Consider the following 17,190-nt stretch of genomic DNA (forward strand, 5'->3'; position numbering starts at 1 on the left):
GGAAGAACAAAGAAAACTTTGTCTTCTTGACAGGCAAGAAACCAAATTCTAATTTTGCATGAACTTACTTTAAAAAAAAAAAATATATATATATATATAAATTTCTTTTCAATGTTCCAGAATTCATTGTTTACCCACCACACCCAGTGCCCCATGCAATATGTGCCCTCCTTATTACCCACCACCAGGCTCACCCATCCCCCCACCCCTTCCCCTCCAAAACCCTCAGTTTGTTCCTGAGTCCACAGTCTCTCATGGTTCATCTCCCCCTCCAATTTCTTTTGTATTAAAATTTTTTCATTCCAATGTGAATCAGTCCTGACCATGAATAAAATTCCTTTCCAAAGATTCATTTTTCACAATCTTTTTTACAACTTTCTTCTGCCTCAAAAAAAGTACATCCCCAATCCACATACATTTTTTAAATTTTTCTTTTATTAAGATATATTTCTTTTTTATTTTTACTAGCTCTAGCCCCATTAGTTAATTAGAGTTCTTAGCCCTTGGAAACTTTAATTTCTAGTGAAAATGAAATAGTAAGCATGAGTGAACTGTGTGTTATCCCAGCATTCTTTAGATTGGCAAATGTAGAAGTACATTTTATAATTTCTACAAATGTGTTTTTTTAATAGTACACCTTTCTGTAAAGGAGTCCAAAAATGTTTACCAACAGACCTATATTTATGTTTAATAAAAAAACAAAATTAAGGAAACCTAACTTTAGTAATTAATGTTTCATTATTTTATGTTATTTGGAAATGATCTAAATATTTAATGAATTTAACTTAAATCATTACTTAATCTAACTTAGCAGAACTATAAGGTTTCAGTTTAGCAGAAATATTTTGGAAACTATTTAAAAGCTTAACTCATAATTTATTTTTCTTAAGCTCTACACTTAACATGGGTCTCGAACTTACAACCCCAACCAAGATCAAGAGTCATATGGTGTAAGAACTGAACCATAGAGGGGGCCCCTACAAGTTCACCTAAAAGTTTTAAAATTTTTATTTACACATTTATTCAATTTGCTTGTTCTTAAAAAAAAAAAAAGGATTTTACTTACTTATTTGTCAGACAGAGATCACAAGTAGGCAGAGGGGCAGGCAGAGAGAGAGGAGGAAGCAGGCTCCCCGCTGAGAAGAGGGCCCTATGCAGGGCTTGATCCCAAGACCCTGGGATCTTGACCTGAGCCAAAAGCACAGGCTTTAACCCACTGAGCCACCCAGGTGCCCCTATGCTTGTTCTTAATAATTATGCTTAGATTACCCATAAAAGGAGTAATCATACATCATGAGACATCAGAGTCAGTTATTCCCCCATTTAATGTTTTTAATTTTAATGCCAGTATAGTTAACATACAGTGTTATATTAGCTTCAAGTGCACAATTTAGTGATTTGACAGTTCTGTATATTACTCAGTGCTCATCATAGTAAGTGTACCCTTTAATACCCATCACCTGTTTCATCCATCCCCACTCACTTTCCCTCTGGAAACCAACAGTTTTTTCTCTATAGTTAACAGTCTATTTCTTGGTCTGTCTCTCTTGGTCACTTTTTTTCCTTTTGCTCATTAGCTTTTTTTCTTACATTCCACATATGAGTGAAGTCATATGGTATTTGTCTATGTTTGACTGACTTATCTCACTTAGCATGATACTCTCAAACTCCATCCATGTCATTACAAGTGGTGAGATTTCATTCCTTCTATGACTAAGTAATATATATCACATCTTCTTTATCCACTCATCTATTAGTGGACACTTGAGCAGTTTCCTTAATCTGACTATTGTATATTATGCTGCAGTAAACAGAGGGGTGCTTGCATCCTTTTGAAGTAGTGTTTTTCTATTTTGGGGGCAAATACCCCATAGTCCAAGCACTGGATGGTAGGGTAGTTCTATTTTTAACTTTTTGAGGGCCCTCCATACTCTTATCTATGTTGGCTGCACCAGTCATTCCCACCACATATGTACCAGCATTCCTTATCTGCACACCCTCAGCAACACTTCTTGTTTTCTGGTTGTTCATTTTAGCCATTCTGACATGTGTGTGGTATCTCATTTTAATTTTGACTTGCATTTCCCTAATGATGAGTGATAATGTTTATCTTTTCAAATGTGTGTTGTCCATCTGGATGTCTTTTTTGGCAAAATGTCTGCTCACGTCTTTTGCCCATTTTTATATTGGGTTATTTGTTTTTTGGGTATTGAGTTGTATCAGTTCCTCATATATTTTGTACACTGTCAGAGGCAGGCCCCTGGCCAGGGCAGCCTCCACCATTAAAAGATGGCTCCTGGGGAACTTTCCAGAACGCTCAGTGAGACACGGAGGAGCGGTGGCTACCCGAGCTGCACCCAGCAACGCACTCCTTCCCTCTCCCCCACATAGGCCTCAGCCCTCTCACGGGCTGTAGAAAATGGTGAAAGAAACCACTTATTATGATGTTTTGGGGGTCAAACCCAATGCCACCCAAGAAGAACTGAAAAAGGCCTACAGGAAACTGGCTTTGAAGTACCACCCTGATAAGAATCCAAATGAAGGAGAGAAGTTTAAACAGATTTCTCAAGCTTATGAAGTACTCTCTGATGCAAAGAAAAGGGAATTATATGACAAAGGAGGTGAACAGACAATTAAAGAAGGTGGAGCTGGTGGTGGTTTTGGCTCCCCCATGGACATCTTTGATATGTTTTTTGGAGGAGGAGGAAGAATGCAGAGAGAAAGAAGAGGCAAAAATGTTGTGCATCAGCTCTCAGTAACCTTAGAAGATTTATATAACGGTGCAACAAGAAAACTAGCTCTGCAAAAGAATGTGATTTGCGATAAATGTGAAGGCCGAGGTGGTAAGAAAGGAGCAGTTGAGTGTTGTCCCAATTGCTGAGGTACTGGAATGGTTCAGCAAATTCAGTCTCTGTGCATGGAGTGCCAGGGCCATGGGGAATGGATCAGTCCTAAAGATAGATGTAAAAGCTGCAATGGAAGGAAGATAGTTCGAGAGAAGAAGATTCTAGAAGTTCATATTGACAAAGGCATGAAAGATGGCCAGAAGATAACATTCCATGGTGAGGGAGACCAAGAACCAGGACTGGAACCAGGAGATATTATCATTGTTTTAGATCAGAAGGACCATGCTGTTTTTACTCGGCGAGAAGACCTTTTCATGTGTATGGACATACAGCTGGTTGAAGCACTGTGCGGTTTTCAAAAGCCAATATCTACTCTTGACAACCGAACCATTGTCATCACCTCTCATCCAGGTCAAATTGTCAAGCATGGAGATATCAAGTGTGTGCTAAATGAAGGCATGCCAATTTATCATAGGCCATATGAGAAGGGTCGCCTCATCATCGAATTTAAGGTAAATTTTCCTGAGAATGGCTTTCTGTCTCCTGATAAACTCTCTTTTCTGGAAAAACTCCTACCTGAGAGGAAGGAAGTAGAAGAGACTGATGAAATGGACCAGGTAGAACTGGTGGACTTTGATCCAAATCAGGAAAGATGGCGTCATTACAATGGGGAAGCATATGAGGATGATGCACATCATCCCAGGGGTGGTGTTCAGTGTCAGACCTCTTAATGGGGCCAGTGAATAACACTGCTGGCATTTTATGTGCAGTAGTGAATGAGTGAAGGACTATAATCATAGCTCACTACTTGCTATTGTTTTTGTTTTAATATTCAACTATAGTAGTGTTTTAAAAGTTAAATGAAGAATAAACTCAAATATAAAAGCTCTGACTTTGCCCCGTATGTATGATGACTTCAGTGTGGAAGATAAGTTTAATATTTGTAAAAACTGCTTTCAAAAAAAAAATCTCCCCTAGCATTTGTTAGGCCATACCTTGTAATTAATTTCAGTTCTATGTATATGAAACAGCTCAGACTGAAATGCTGGGTGTATGTATTGACTTCAGTGTATGACCCTTAATTGTTAAGCTATGAAGTTAAAACTTGTATTTAATTGGCAATCAGACAAAGAATTTGTAGAGAAGTGTTGGTCTATAGTTATCTTAAGTGGGATTCATTGTGATGCCTCTGCATTTATTGCCTCAACTGTTACTTGAAGATGGCATGCTATGTAATTTGGCCTGTGGTATCAGTGATAGAAAATATATCTCTTTAAAGAAGGGGTTTGTCATATGCTGCTGCTTGAGGGCTTGCACTTGTAGAATTGCATTCCCTTCTGTGCCATCTTTTTCTTCCCCCCTTTTTTAATATATATATATACATATATATATGTATATATATATATTAGTCCTGGTTATACTTTTTTGCCTTCTTTTTGGACCATGATAAGATTCAGAGTAGTGGCTTCGGGAGCAGGGTAACTTACAGTGAAGAGACATTTACGTGGAGAAGTTTGCATGTATGAGATAGGAAGTTTTTTTTTTTTTTTTAAGGTATGTTACAGGCTTACTTTAAATAACGCTCCAAAGTAACTGTAATTTAATGTTGGTAGTATAGCAAATTATGATGAATAGCTTTAATTGTATGTTTAAAAAGTCATGTTCACAAGCTTAAATCTGGTTATCAGAATTAAGCAATTGGAATGTATGAATGTATCCTTAATATACTGATTACAAAGCAAAAAAAAAAAAAAAAAAAGATGGCGCCTGGCTAGTTGCCAGGTTAGGATTGCCTCGTGAGACTAAGCGGAATACCCAAAGAGGAAGTAAACAGCATTGGTTGCTAGCGAAGTTGTTCATTTAGGTGCGCAGCCTGATTCGCTCCCTCCTGTACCCTGCTCACTGATTGGTCATGTAAACGTATATAAGTGTGTAGACTTGCAGAAATAAAGAGAGAGAAGATACATCTGAACTGGGGATTCTTGTCGTCCTTGCGGGTGGAGGGCTGAAACCCGGGAACTAAATAAAGGAATCTTGCAAGGTAATCTGCAGGAAAGCGGGGAGTAAAGGTCCGCAGGTAAGTGGGGACATTAGCCACATTCAAAAGTGGGAATTCCGCAGTAAAGCAGGGAGTAAAGGCCATGTTCAAAAGTGGGAATTCCGTGGTAAAGTGGGGAGTAAAGATCGACTGAAGTATATGCGTTTAAAAAGATAATTTGCTATTTAGTGTCTTTAACGTCCACGTCTGTTGTCTGTGTGTTCATAATGGGATCTGAAGTATCTAAAGTGCGGTTGAAAGGGTCTTTAAAAGACCTGCTGAAAGCCAATGGAACTCCACTAAAAGCAAAAACTGCTCGGGCCTTTTTGAATACAGTGGAAAAGGCGGCTCCATGGTTTCTAGATGAAGGCTTGCTAAACATACCTCAATGGGACCACCTGTGATCCAGGGTTCAAGGATTGCTACTCCAGGTTTCTTTTCATATCCATTAGCATGATAAATGGTTCTCCACCCTCTCACTTTCAATCTGGTGGTGTCTTTGGGTCTAAAATGAGTGTCTTCTAGACAGAATATCAATGGATCTTGTTTTCTTCCTTTTTTAATCCAACCTGATACCCTATGTCCTTTGATTGGAGTTCTAATTCCATTTATATTCAGAGTAATTATTGAAAGATATGAAGTCAATGTCATTGTATTACCTGTAAAGTTATTATTTCTGTAGATTTTCTCTGTTCCTTTCTGGTCTTTGTTACTTTGGCTCTTTGTTCAAAGAATCCCCTAATATTTCTTGCAGGGTTGGTTTAATGTTCACAAATTCCTCTGGTTTCTGTCCTGGAAACTCCATTTGGTTTCTCTCATTCTATTCTGACTGACAGCCTTGCTTAATAAAGTATTCTTGGCTGCATATTTTTCCCGCTTAACACATTGAATATATCATGTCAGTCTTTTCTGGCCTTCCAGGTCTCTGTGGACAGGCCTGTTGCCATCCTTATGTTTCTACAATTGTAGGTTAAAAACCTCCTGTCTTGAGCTACTTTCAGGATTTTTTTCTTTATCTCTGAAATTTGCAAGCTTCGCTTTATGTTGGAGTGTTGACCTATTTTCATTGATTTTGAGAGGGGTTCTCTTTGCCTCCTGGATCTGAATGACTATTTCCATCCCCAGATTAGGGATGTTCTCATCTATAATATAATGTTCTCATCTATAATGTTCTCATCTCATCTCATCTTCAAATAAACCTTCTCTCCTGTCTTTATCTTCTGGGACCCATATTATCTAGATATGATTTTCCCTTAAAGAATCAATTATTTCTCAAAGTCTGCTTTATGATCCAGTAGTTGTGTTTCTCTTTTCTTCTTGGCTTCTTTATTTTCCATCATTTTGCCTTCTATATCACTCACATGCCATTCTGCCTCATTTATCCTCGATGTTAGAGCCTCCATTTTTTACTGCTACCCAGTAATAGTATTTTTAATTTCAACCTGTTTAGATTTTAGTTCTTTTATTTCTGCATTAAGGGATTTTCTAATGTCTTCTACCCTTTTTTCAAGCCCCATGAGCATCTTTACAATTGTTACTTTAAATTCTAGTTCAGGGCGCCTGGGTGGCTCAGTGGGTTAAGCCGCTGCCTTCAGCTCAGGTCATGATCTCAGGGTCCTGGGATCGAGTCCCATGTCGGGCTCTCTGCTCAGCAGGGAGCCTGCTTCCCTCTCTCTCTCTCTCTGCCTGCCTCTCCATCTACTTGTGATTTCTCTCTGTCAAATAAATAAATAAAATCTTTTAAAAATAAATAAATAAATAAATTCTAGTTCAGACATCCTACTTATATCCATATTGATTAAATCCATGGCAGAGAGTACTACCTTCTGTTCTTTCTTTTGCAGTGAATTTCTCTAATTGTTGTGTCCATAAAAGAAAGAGGAAGGGGGAAAAAAGAAAAGAAAGAAAAAACAGTGATAATAACAACAACAAAAAGAGAACTTCAGGAAGTATTTCCGGTGTCACTGGTGTCAGGAATATTTCACCTGTGCACACTCTGCTGTTGTGTTTTGACTCCTTTTTCTCACTGATTCATCCTCTACAGAGTTCCTCCTTGCTTGTAGTGGGGAGTGTTTGGATCATTAAGTAGGTATGCTTTGATTTGTCAAGTAAGGCCTGCAGAAGAAGAAAGAAAAAAAAAAGAAGGAAAAAGAAAAAGCCAGATCCAAGATAAGAGAAAAAGAAATGGAATAAAAAATGCAAAGAGAGGGGAGGAGGGGAAAGATGGTGGAGGAATAGGAGACCAACCCTGAATTGAGCTACATATCTACCAGGGTACTTTGAACACCCATGAAATCTGACTGAGATGTAAAATTACACACTTATGGATCTCTACCAGGGCAGAGGATCATCAGTGGAGAGATACAGAGGAGTTGGGAGTCTGTGGACAAATATCAGAGGATAAACAGAAGGGGGAGGGAGCCATCAGAAGCAAGCCATTGAAATGTAATACCTTAATGCAAAAGTGCCTGTACCAATAGTAACTTGGAGACCAGTGGCTGTGAGTCAGGAAGGGACTGATAATAGCACTCAAACAAAACAAAGGGACTTAAGGGATAGTTTCTGGGACTGGCAGCCACAGGTGTGGAACCAAGCCCAAGGTCCCAGGTGGCCACATCTGGGACCTTTCCACACCTGAGTGCATCTAGTGCAGGCTACAGTTGGTGGTCCCTAGGGCTGGTGACCATCACAGCCACCTCCACTGCCTCCACCATCACCAGGGCTGAGCATACCTGGCATGGACTTGAGTCAGTGGTCCCAGAAATGGCAGCCATGGGACTGGACTTGCCCAGACCAGTATCACTCATGGTTTTGGTGGCACAGAGACACATAAACAAACAGGAGACTTGGGCAACCACAGAGACAATGGTTGGGGTGTGCACCCCCTGTAGAAGGCTGAAGTGTTCAACAGAGTTTGCAGAGAAGGGGAGTCTGTGTGTTCTGGACCATTCAGAGAGGAGCAGACTGTGGCTTCTCCCTGAGGCAGAGGTCCAGGTATGCACATTTTACATTGCTCTAACCTTCTAAAAAGGCACAAAAAGCTGCCAGAGAATGGAAGCCTCCAGAGAGCAGAAGCCCCCCACACTGGTTTCCATGGAGCTCAGCCCCTTGATAGGGGCAGGACAACTCTGTCCAAGCAGGACTGACTGAAAAACAACAAGGCAGGCCACTCTCCGAGAAGACAAGCGAAAGAAACAAGAGGACATCAACCCCAGGGTCCCCAAAAAACTGTAAAAGCCCAGCATCAAGGGAAATCAATATACTAAGTTCCTGGTATTGCCTCAGAGCCTGTATATTTCTTAGATACAACTTTTTTCTTTTTTTTTTTTTAATTCATTCTCATGGTTCTTGTTCTTTTATTTTTTTTTACTTACTTACATTTCAACTAGATGTTTAATACAGCATATTCCAAAGTAACTTTTTAACTCGAACTTTTTTCATACATATACTTTTTTTCTTTTAGATACATATAGATAATATAGATATGTACTTCAATGTAGTCTTTTCTCCCTATTCAATACTATCTCTCTCTCTTTCTCTCTATATATGTATTATATATATAATATATATATAATTTCATTGTGTCATTTGTTTCTTTCTGTTTTATATATATAATTATATTTTATGTGTATATTATTATATACATATAAAATTGTATATAATTTCATGGTGTCATTTATTTCTCTAATTCTGTGTTATATATAATTATATTTTATGTGTGTATATTATTATATACATGTATGTATATAATATATGTATATATTTATATGTATAAATATATATATTTAAAATATATATGTAATTTATATATACACAAATATATAAAATTTGTATATATAAATATACATATATTATATACATACATGTATATAATAATATACATATAAATATATAAATACATATACATATAAATATAAGTATATATAAATTTAAATACATATACATACATATATGTATATAATAATATACACATATAAAATATAATTATATATATAACACAGAATTAGAGAAATAAATGACACAATGAAATGTTCCAATGTCAGAATTATTGGGACCCCTGAGAGTGTGAAGAGAGAGAGAGAGAGGTCTAGAAGATAAAGTTGAGCAAATCCTAGATGAGAATTTCCCTAATCTGGGGAATGGAACAAGTATTCATGTCCTAGAGACAGAGAGGACACCCCCCCCCAAGATCAACAAGGACAGAAAGACCTCCAGACATGTGATTATGAAATTTGCAAATTGTAAACTCAGAGAAATTATCTTAAGGGCATCTAGGGGGAAGAGATTCCTAAAATACAGAAGGAGGAACACCAGAATAACGTCAGACCTGTCCACAGAAACCTGGCAAGCCAGAAAGGGCTGACAATAAATATTCAGGATACTAAATAAGAGGAACATGCAGCCAAGAGTATTTTCTCTGGCAGGGCTGACATTTAGAATGGATGGAGAGATAAAGAGTTTCCTAGACTGGTAAAGACTAAAAGATTCTGTGACCACCAAGCTGGCACTACAATAAATATCAAGGGAGGTTCTATAAAAGAAGAAAGACCCCCCCAAAGAGTAATATAGAACAGAAATTTACAGAGACAATCTATAAAAACAATGTCCTCACAGGCAACATGATGATAATAAAAATATCTTTCAATAGTCACTCTCAATGTGAATGGCCTAAATGCTCCCATAAAATGGCACAGGGTTGCAGATTGGATAATAAGACAGAACCCACCCATATGCTGTCTATAAGAGATGTATTTTGAACCTAAAGATACAACCAGACTGAAAGTGAAGGGATGGAGAACCATCTTTCATTCCAAGCCTCAAAAGAAAGCTGGGGTAGTGATTCTTATATCTTATATTCTTGTATCAGACAGATAAGATTTTAAGCCAAAGGCTGTAGTCAGAGATACAAAAGGACATTGCATCATTCTTAAAGGGTCTATTCACCAAAATATCTAACAATAGTAAATATTTATGCCCCCAGCATGGGAGTAGTCAATCACATATGCCAACCGTTAACTAAAATAAAGAAGCATATTGATAATAATACATTAATAGGAGATTAATAATTAATTATATATTAGTAGGAGACCTTAGCACTCCACTCTCAGCAATGGACAGATCATCTCTGCAGAAAATCAACAAAGGAACGAGAGCTTTAAATGACACACTGGACCAGATAGACTTCATAGATACGTACAGAACATTCCACCTTAAAACAACAAAATACTCATTCTTCTCAAGCCCCCCTGGAACTTTCTCTAGAATAGAACACATACTGGGTCACAAATCAGGTATCAACCAATATCAAAAGACTGAAATTATTCTCTACATATTCTCAGGCCACAAAGCTTTGACTGGAACTCAATCACAAGAAAAAGTTTGGAAGAAATTCAAATACTTAGAAGTTAAAGACAATCCTGCCCAAGAATATTTGGTTCAACCAGGAAATCAAAGAAGAACTTAAACAAATTGTGGAAACCAATGAGAATGAAAACACATAGGATACAGCAAAGGAAGTCCTAAAATGTAAATACATAGTCATCTAAGCCTCACTCGAAAAAATAGAAAAATCCTGAATATGCAAACTCTCTTTATATCTTGAAGAACTGGGGAACCAACAACTTAAGCCTAACCCCTGCATAAGAAGGGAAATAATAAATATTAGGGCAGACATTAATGAATTAGAAACCAGAAATACAGTAGAAGACATCAGCAAAACTAGATGCTGGCTCTTTGAAAGAATTAATAAGATCGATAAACCACCAGGCAAATTTATCCAAAAGGACAGAGAAAGGACTCAAATTAATAAAATTATGAAGGAAAGGGGAGAGATCACAACTAACACCAATAAAATAGAAACAATCATTGGAAATTAATATCAATAGCTAAGTTAAGAAACCTAGAAGAAATGGATACATCTCTAGAAGCCTACAAACTTCCAAGACTAAAACAGGAAGAAATTGATAACCTAAATAGGCCAATAACTAGGAATGAGATTGAAGCAGTGATTAAAAACCTCCCAAAAAACAAGAGTCCAGGACCTGATGAATTGGAACTCCACCAAAAATTCAAAGAAGAAATAATACCTATTCTCCTGAAGCTGTTTCAAAAATTAGAAACAGAGAGAAAACTTCCAGACTCTTTATATGAGTCCAGCACTACCTTGATCTTCAAACCAGGCAAAGACCCCACCAAAAACGAGAGTTTCAGACCAGTATCCCTGATGAATATGGATGCCAAGATTCTCAACAAGATCTTAGCTAACAGAATCCAACAGGATATTAAAAGAATTATCCACCACAATCAGGTGGGATTTGTCCTGGCAATGCAAGTGTAGTTCAACATTCACAAATCAATCAATGTGATAGAACACATTAATAAACAAAGACAGAAGAACCACGTGGTCCTCTGAATTGATGCAGAAAAACATTTGACAAAATATAGCATCCTTTCCTGATTAAAACTCTTCAGAGTATAGGCATAGAGGGAACATACCTCAATATCATAAAAGCCACCTATGAAAATCCCACAGTGAATATCATTCTCAATGGGGAAAAGCTGAGAGCCTTTCCGATAAAATCAGGAACACAACAAAGGATGCCCAATACCACCACTATTGTTCAACATAGTGCTAGAAGTCCTAGCAACAGCAATCAGACAACAAAAAGAAATTAAAAGTATTCGAATTGGCAAAGAAATAGTCAAACTCTTTCTTCAGATAACATGATACTTTCTGTGGAAAACCCCAAATTACTAGAATTCACACATCAATTCAGTAATGTGGCAGGATACAAAAGCAATGCACAGAAATCAGTTACTTTCTTATACATTGACAGTGAAACTGTAGAAAGAGAAATTAGAGAATTGATTCCATTTTCAATAGCACCAAAAACCGTAAGATACCTTGGAATAAACCTAACCAAAGAGATAAAGGATCTATACCCTAGGAACTACAAAACACTCATGAAAGAAACTGAAGAAGACACAAAAAGATGAAAAAATTTTCCATGCTCATGGATCAGAAGAGTAAAGATTGTTAAAATGTCTATGCTTCCCAGATCAATCTATACTTTTAATGCCATCCTAATCAAAATACCAATGGCATTTTTCAAGGTGCTGGAACAAAGAATCTTAAAATTTGTATGGAACCAGGAATGATCCCAAATCACCAAGGCAAGGCTGAAAAAGAAAAACAATTCTAGGGCCATCCTTTTTCTTGATTTCCCACTATATTACAAAACATGATGACCAAGACAACATGGTACTGGCACAAAAGCAGATACATAGACCAATGAAACAGAAGAGAGAGCCCAGATATGGACCCACAATTCTATGGTCAAATAACCTTTGACAAAGCAAGAAAAAATATCCAGTAGAGGGGGAGGGACAGTCTCTTCAATACATGGTGCCGGGAAAATTAAGCAGCTATGTATAGAAGAATGAAACTCAATCATTCTCTTACACCATACACAAAAGTAAACTCTAAATGGATGAAATACCTCAATGTGAGACAGGAATCCATCAATATCCTAGAGGAGAACATAGGCAGTAACCTCTTCGACATCAGCCACAGCAACTTCCTTGAAGTCATGTCTACAAAGGCAAGGGAAACAAAAGCAAAAATGAACTTTTGGGGTTTCATCAACATAAAAAGCTTCTGCACAGCAAAGGTAATAGTCAATAAAACAAAGGCAATGCATGAAGTGGGAGAAGATATTTGCAAATGACAGATAAAGGATTGGTATCCAGGATCTATAAAGAACTTCTCAAACTCAACACCCAAAAAACAAATAATCAAGTCAAAAAGTAGGCATAAGACATAAACAGACACTTCTCCAAAGAAGACATACAAATGGCTAGCAGGTACAGGAAAAAAATGTTCATCATCACTAGCCATCAGGGAAATTCAAATCAAAGTTACACTGAGATATCACCTTACACCTGTTGGAAAAATTAACAAGGCAAGAAACAACAAGTGTTGGAGAGGATGTAGAGAAAGGGGAACACTCTTACAGTCTTGGTGGGAATGCCAGTTGGCACAGCCTCTTTGGAAAACAGTGTGAAGTTTCCTCAAAAATTTGAAAATAGAACTACCCTATGACCCTGCAATTGCACTACTAGGTATTCATCCCAAAGATAAAGATGTAGTGAAAAGAAGGGCCATATGTACCTCAATGTTCATAGCAGCAATGGCTACAATTGCCAAACTATGGAAAGAGCCAAGATGCCCTTCAACAGATGAATGGATAAAGAAGATATGGTCCATATATACTATGGAGTATTACAGCTCCATCACAAAGGATGAATACCCAACTTTTGTATCAACATGGATAGGACTGCAGGATATTATGCTGAGTGAAATCAGTCAGAGAGAGTCAATTATCAAATGGTTTCAATTACTTGTGGAACATAAGGAATAACATGGAGGACATTAGGAAAAGGCATAGTTAGGGGAATCAGAGTGGGAGACAAACAATGAGAGGCTATGAACACCAAGAAACACACTGAGGCGAGGGGAGTGAGCGGATGGGTGAGCCTGCTAATGGGCATTAAGTAGGGCATGTATTGCGTGGAGCACTGAGTGTTATATGCAAACAATGAATCTTGGAACACTACATCAAAAACTAATGATGTACTGTATGGTGACTAACATTAATTAATTAATTAACTAATTAAACTGTGTATATATTTTTACTGTTTGTAATAGTTCTTTTTAATTTTTATTTAAATTCAATTAGTCAAGGTATAATACATCATTTGTTTATAATTATTGGGATTTTAATGTCTTCAAGAAAAAAATTTAGGTTTTCTAATATATCATACTGTGATACATGGGATTTTTTTAAAGATTTTATTTATTTATTTACTTGTCAGAGAGGGGTAGAGAGAGAGAGAGAGAGCACAAACAGTGAGAGCAGGAATAGGGAGAAACAGACTCCCCACCGAGCAAGGATTCTGAGGTGGGACTCCATCACAGCACCCGACCTGGTATGACCTGAATTGAAGACAAATGCTTAACTAACTGAACCACCCGGGCATTCCAACATGGAAATTGTTAAATATTTAATAGAAGTACAAAACTACACAGATATAAATTTCTGCTATTGTTAGAAAAATGACTATATAAATGGAGTGGAAATTGAAACACTTCTAGTGAGGTAAATAAATCCAAAGTGGCATACATTAAAAGCAACACGTGGGTTTCATAAAGTATTTGAGATTGTATAATACATTTGTATTTTGGGGAATCTTGATCTGTATTCACTGTGTGAAGGAAACATAGTTATATTCACACTTACATCATGATCCACAATTAAATCAGATATAATCAAAACTATATAATAAACTCAAGTATTGTTTGGATCTAAAGTATATGCCTGTGTAAATATAAAATATTTTGACTGATAAAGATAATCTAGCATAATCAGCAAGTGTAGTTGCTGTCATTTTTCTGATAGATATTTCACATTAGAGAAGATCTCTTTTTTAAAAAAGGCATCCAAATAATCACAAGCATAAATTTCTGACAATTATTTTAGGAAGGGTCAAAGACAGCCCCATCCATGTGCAGCAATCTCAAACATTTTTGTAAAGATTTATTTACTTACTTGAGAGAGAGAGAAAGGGCATGAGCAGATGGGGGGGGCAGATGGAGAAAGAATCTAATGCAAACTCCCCACTTAGCTCAGAGCCCAATGTGGGGTTCAATCCCTAGCCAAAATTAAGAGTCAGACACTCAACCTACAGAGCCACCCAGGCAACCCTCAAACATGTTTTATTCCATGTATCTGGTCATTTATTTTATATGTTCATGAAGCTGGATGGTTTGATGAAATGTCCAAAGTAAAATTTATTAATGCCTTATCAGAATTTTACCTCATTAAAATTGTGGTGTGGGAAATTATGATCACATGCCCTTTGTGTCAGAGAAATGTGTGAGTGAGAGTGTTCAAACTTCTGAAGGAAATATAGAGAGGACTTTCTCATCTTTGCAAAGGCACAGTTTAGGAAGGATCATCTGTTATTTTTCATCAGTAGAAGAGGACAGATTGCTAGATAACAAGAACAGAGAAAAAGCCCTTGTGTATTATGTCTATAACTTCTGTAAATTGTAAGGTAGCTATTGGCTGAGTAAAAACAAAAACAAAAACTAAAAACTAAAGCAGTTCACAGATGCCAGGATCCTGTGGGTGGCCTTAGTTCCAGGAAAGGGGTTTGTGCAAAGGCTGGTCTGGTGGACTGTTACCATGTACACATTGGTCCAGACCATGAGGAACACACAGGAAATTTCATAAAACAATGCTCCCTACAAAATTAGCCTTGTGAAGTTTATTGGGTTCCCTTCTGCTACAGTATGTCAGATAATACACTTGTGCAACTTCAGTGGTGTTGAAGGGGGCCACAGCACTTATGATGACATAGATGTAGATCTGATGTGTAATTTGGAAAGAAAAGAAAGATGGGAAAATGTATGTGAACAGTCTGAGTTTGAGCCATGTCTATCAGTGGTTTTGGAAGTGATATTATGACCTGAAAAATACTGAGAAAAGACGTGGTACAGAGGGAAAGACCCTGAATGACTCTGTACATGTATAGCACTGTCTTACAACCAATGTCATCTAGAAAATTTCTTACTCCAAAGACATTTAATATTTTTGGAATCCCACTGAAAATAATTGTTATTAGCTAAAGTTAAATGGGTTAATATCAAATCTATAGGCTTCTTTGCATGGGACTGGAATAAAAAGGTATTGATGAGTAACACAAGTAACAAAGTGTTCCCAATAAACCAGTCCCTATTTGACAATGAAGAACTTTCCAAAACAGTATCATTTGAAACTATTATATTCACTGGCCTCTTACACTACGGATAGACTTCTGCAGAGCTAAAAAGGGAGCCAAAATGATTTGTAAGCTTGATGAAAATAAGAGAATTTTGAGATGACTCCAAGAGGTATGATCACCCTCAGCAGTAAGTTGTGCAGATGCTCTAACAATATTCAGGAAATGAAGAATTAGTTCTAGAAGCAAATGTCAAGAATTGCTAAAATAACTTCAAAGGAACACTAAGGTCAAGATAAACATGCCTTGTTTATAAAAATATTACTGTAATTCTCAAAAACAGCTTCCCTGAAGGAGAATACTTATGCATTAAAAATATCACTTCATATTTTTTTTAAGATTTTATGTATTTATTTGACGGAGAGAGATCACAAGTAGGCAGAGAGGCAGGCAGAGAGAGAGGGAAGCAGGCTCCCGGCTGAGCAGAGAGCCCGATGCGGAACTTGATCCCAGGACCCTGAGATCATGACCTGAGCCAAAGGCAGTGGCTTAACCCACTGAGCCACCCGGGTGCCCCAACACTTCATATTTATAGAGATTTTAAAATCTGTGTATATGTCCTGAACTTTATTTCTATATATATATTTTTGGCTCTGTTATTTTGTCATTATTTTTTTAAGTTTTTATGTCAATTCCAGTTAGTTAACATGCAGTGTTCTATTAGCTTAAGGCATACAATATAGTAATGTAATGCTTCCATACATCACACTGTGCTCATCACAACAAGCATATTCCCTAATCCCCACTGCCTATTTAACCCATGCCCCAACCCACCACCCTTCTGATAGCCATTAGTTTGTTCTCTATAGTTAAAGGTCTGTTAAGTGTATGCCTTCCTTTCTCTTTTTCCCTTTGCTAGCTTGTTCTGTTTCTCAAATTCCACGTATGAGTGAAATCATACGGCATTTGTCTTCTCTGACTGATTCATTTCACTTAGGATTATATCCTCTAGCTCCATCCATGTCATTGCAAATGGCAAGATTCTGTTCTTTCTTATAGGTGAGTAATACTCCATTGTGTATATATACACACACCACTTCTTTATCCATTCATCAGTTGGTGGACACATGGGCTGCTTCCATAATGTGGCTATTGATGATGCTGCTATAAACATAACAGTGCATGTACCCCTTTGAATCTGTAATTCTGTATCTTCTGGGTAAATTCCTAGTAGTGAAATTGCTGGAGCCTTGAGTAGCCCCATTTTTAACTGTTCGAGGAACCTCCATACTGTTTTCCAGAGTGGCTGCCCCAGTTTGCATTCCCACCAACAGGGCACAAGTGTTCCTTTTTCTCCACATACTTGCAAACTCCTGTTATTTCTTGTGTTGTTAATTTTAGTCATTCTGACAGGCATGAGATGATATCTCATAGTAGTGTTGATTTGTATTTCCCTGATGATGTGATTTGAACATCTTCATGTGTCTGCTGACCATCTGGATTTTTTGGAAAAATATCTATGTC

At 37.3% G+C, this 17,190-nt stretch overlaps 1 protein-coding gene and 1 pseudogene across 2 annotated transcripts; one reads left to right on the forward strand and one right to left on the reverse strand.

Annotated features, from left to right (window-relative positions):
• The first annotated feature begins 743 nt into the window (after window positions 1-743).
• Window positions 744-4,818, forward strand: LOC309861107 (dnaJ homolog subfamily A member 1 pseudogene; annotated as a pseudogene). Its single transcript has one exon. The product of its transcript is annotated as a dnaJ homolog subfamily A member 1 pseudogene (transcript).
• A 10,070-nt stretch (window positions 4,819-14,888) lies between these two features.
• Window positions 14,889-16,456, reverse strand: LOC309860911 (uncharacterized protein; the record flags this gene model as incomplete). The annotated part of the gene is made up of 4 exons (XM_082723353.1): window positions 14,889-15,011; window positions 15,236-15,314; window positions 15,415-15,550; window positions 16,434-16,456. 4 exons carry the CDS (start codon window positions 16,454-16,456, stop codon window positions 14,899-14,901), a joined length of 351 nt encoding a protein of 116 aa, XP_082579479.1. The 3' UTR covers window positions 14,889-14,898.
• Between the last annotated feature and the right edge of the window lie 734 nt (window positions 16,457-17,190).

The sequence above is a fragment of the Mustela nivalis genome (genome assembly GCF_964662115.1).
Source record: "Mustela nivalis genome assembly, chromosome: 3".
In the NCBI taxonomy this organism is placed as follows: domain Eukaryota; kingdom Metazoa; phylum Chordata; class Mammalia; order Carnivora; family Mustelidae; genus Mustela; species Mustela nivalis.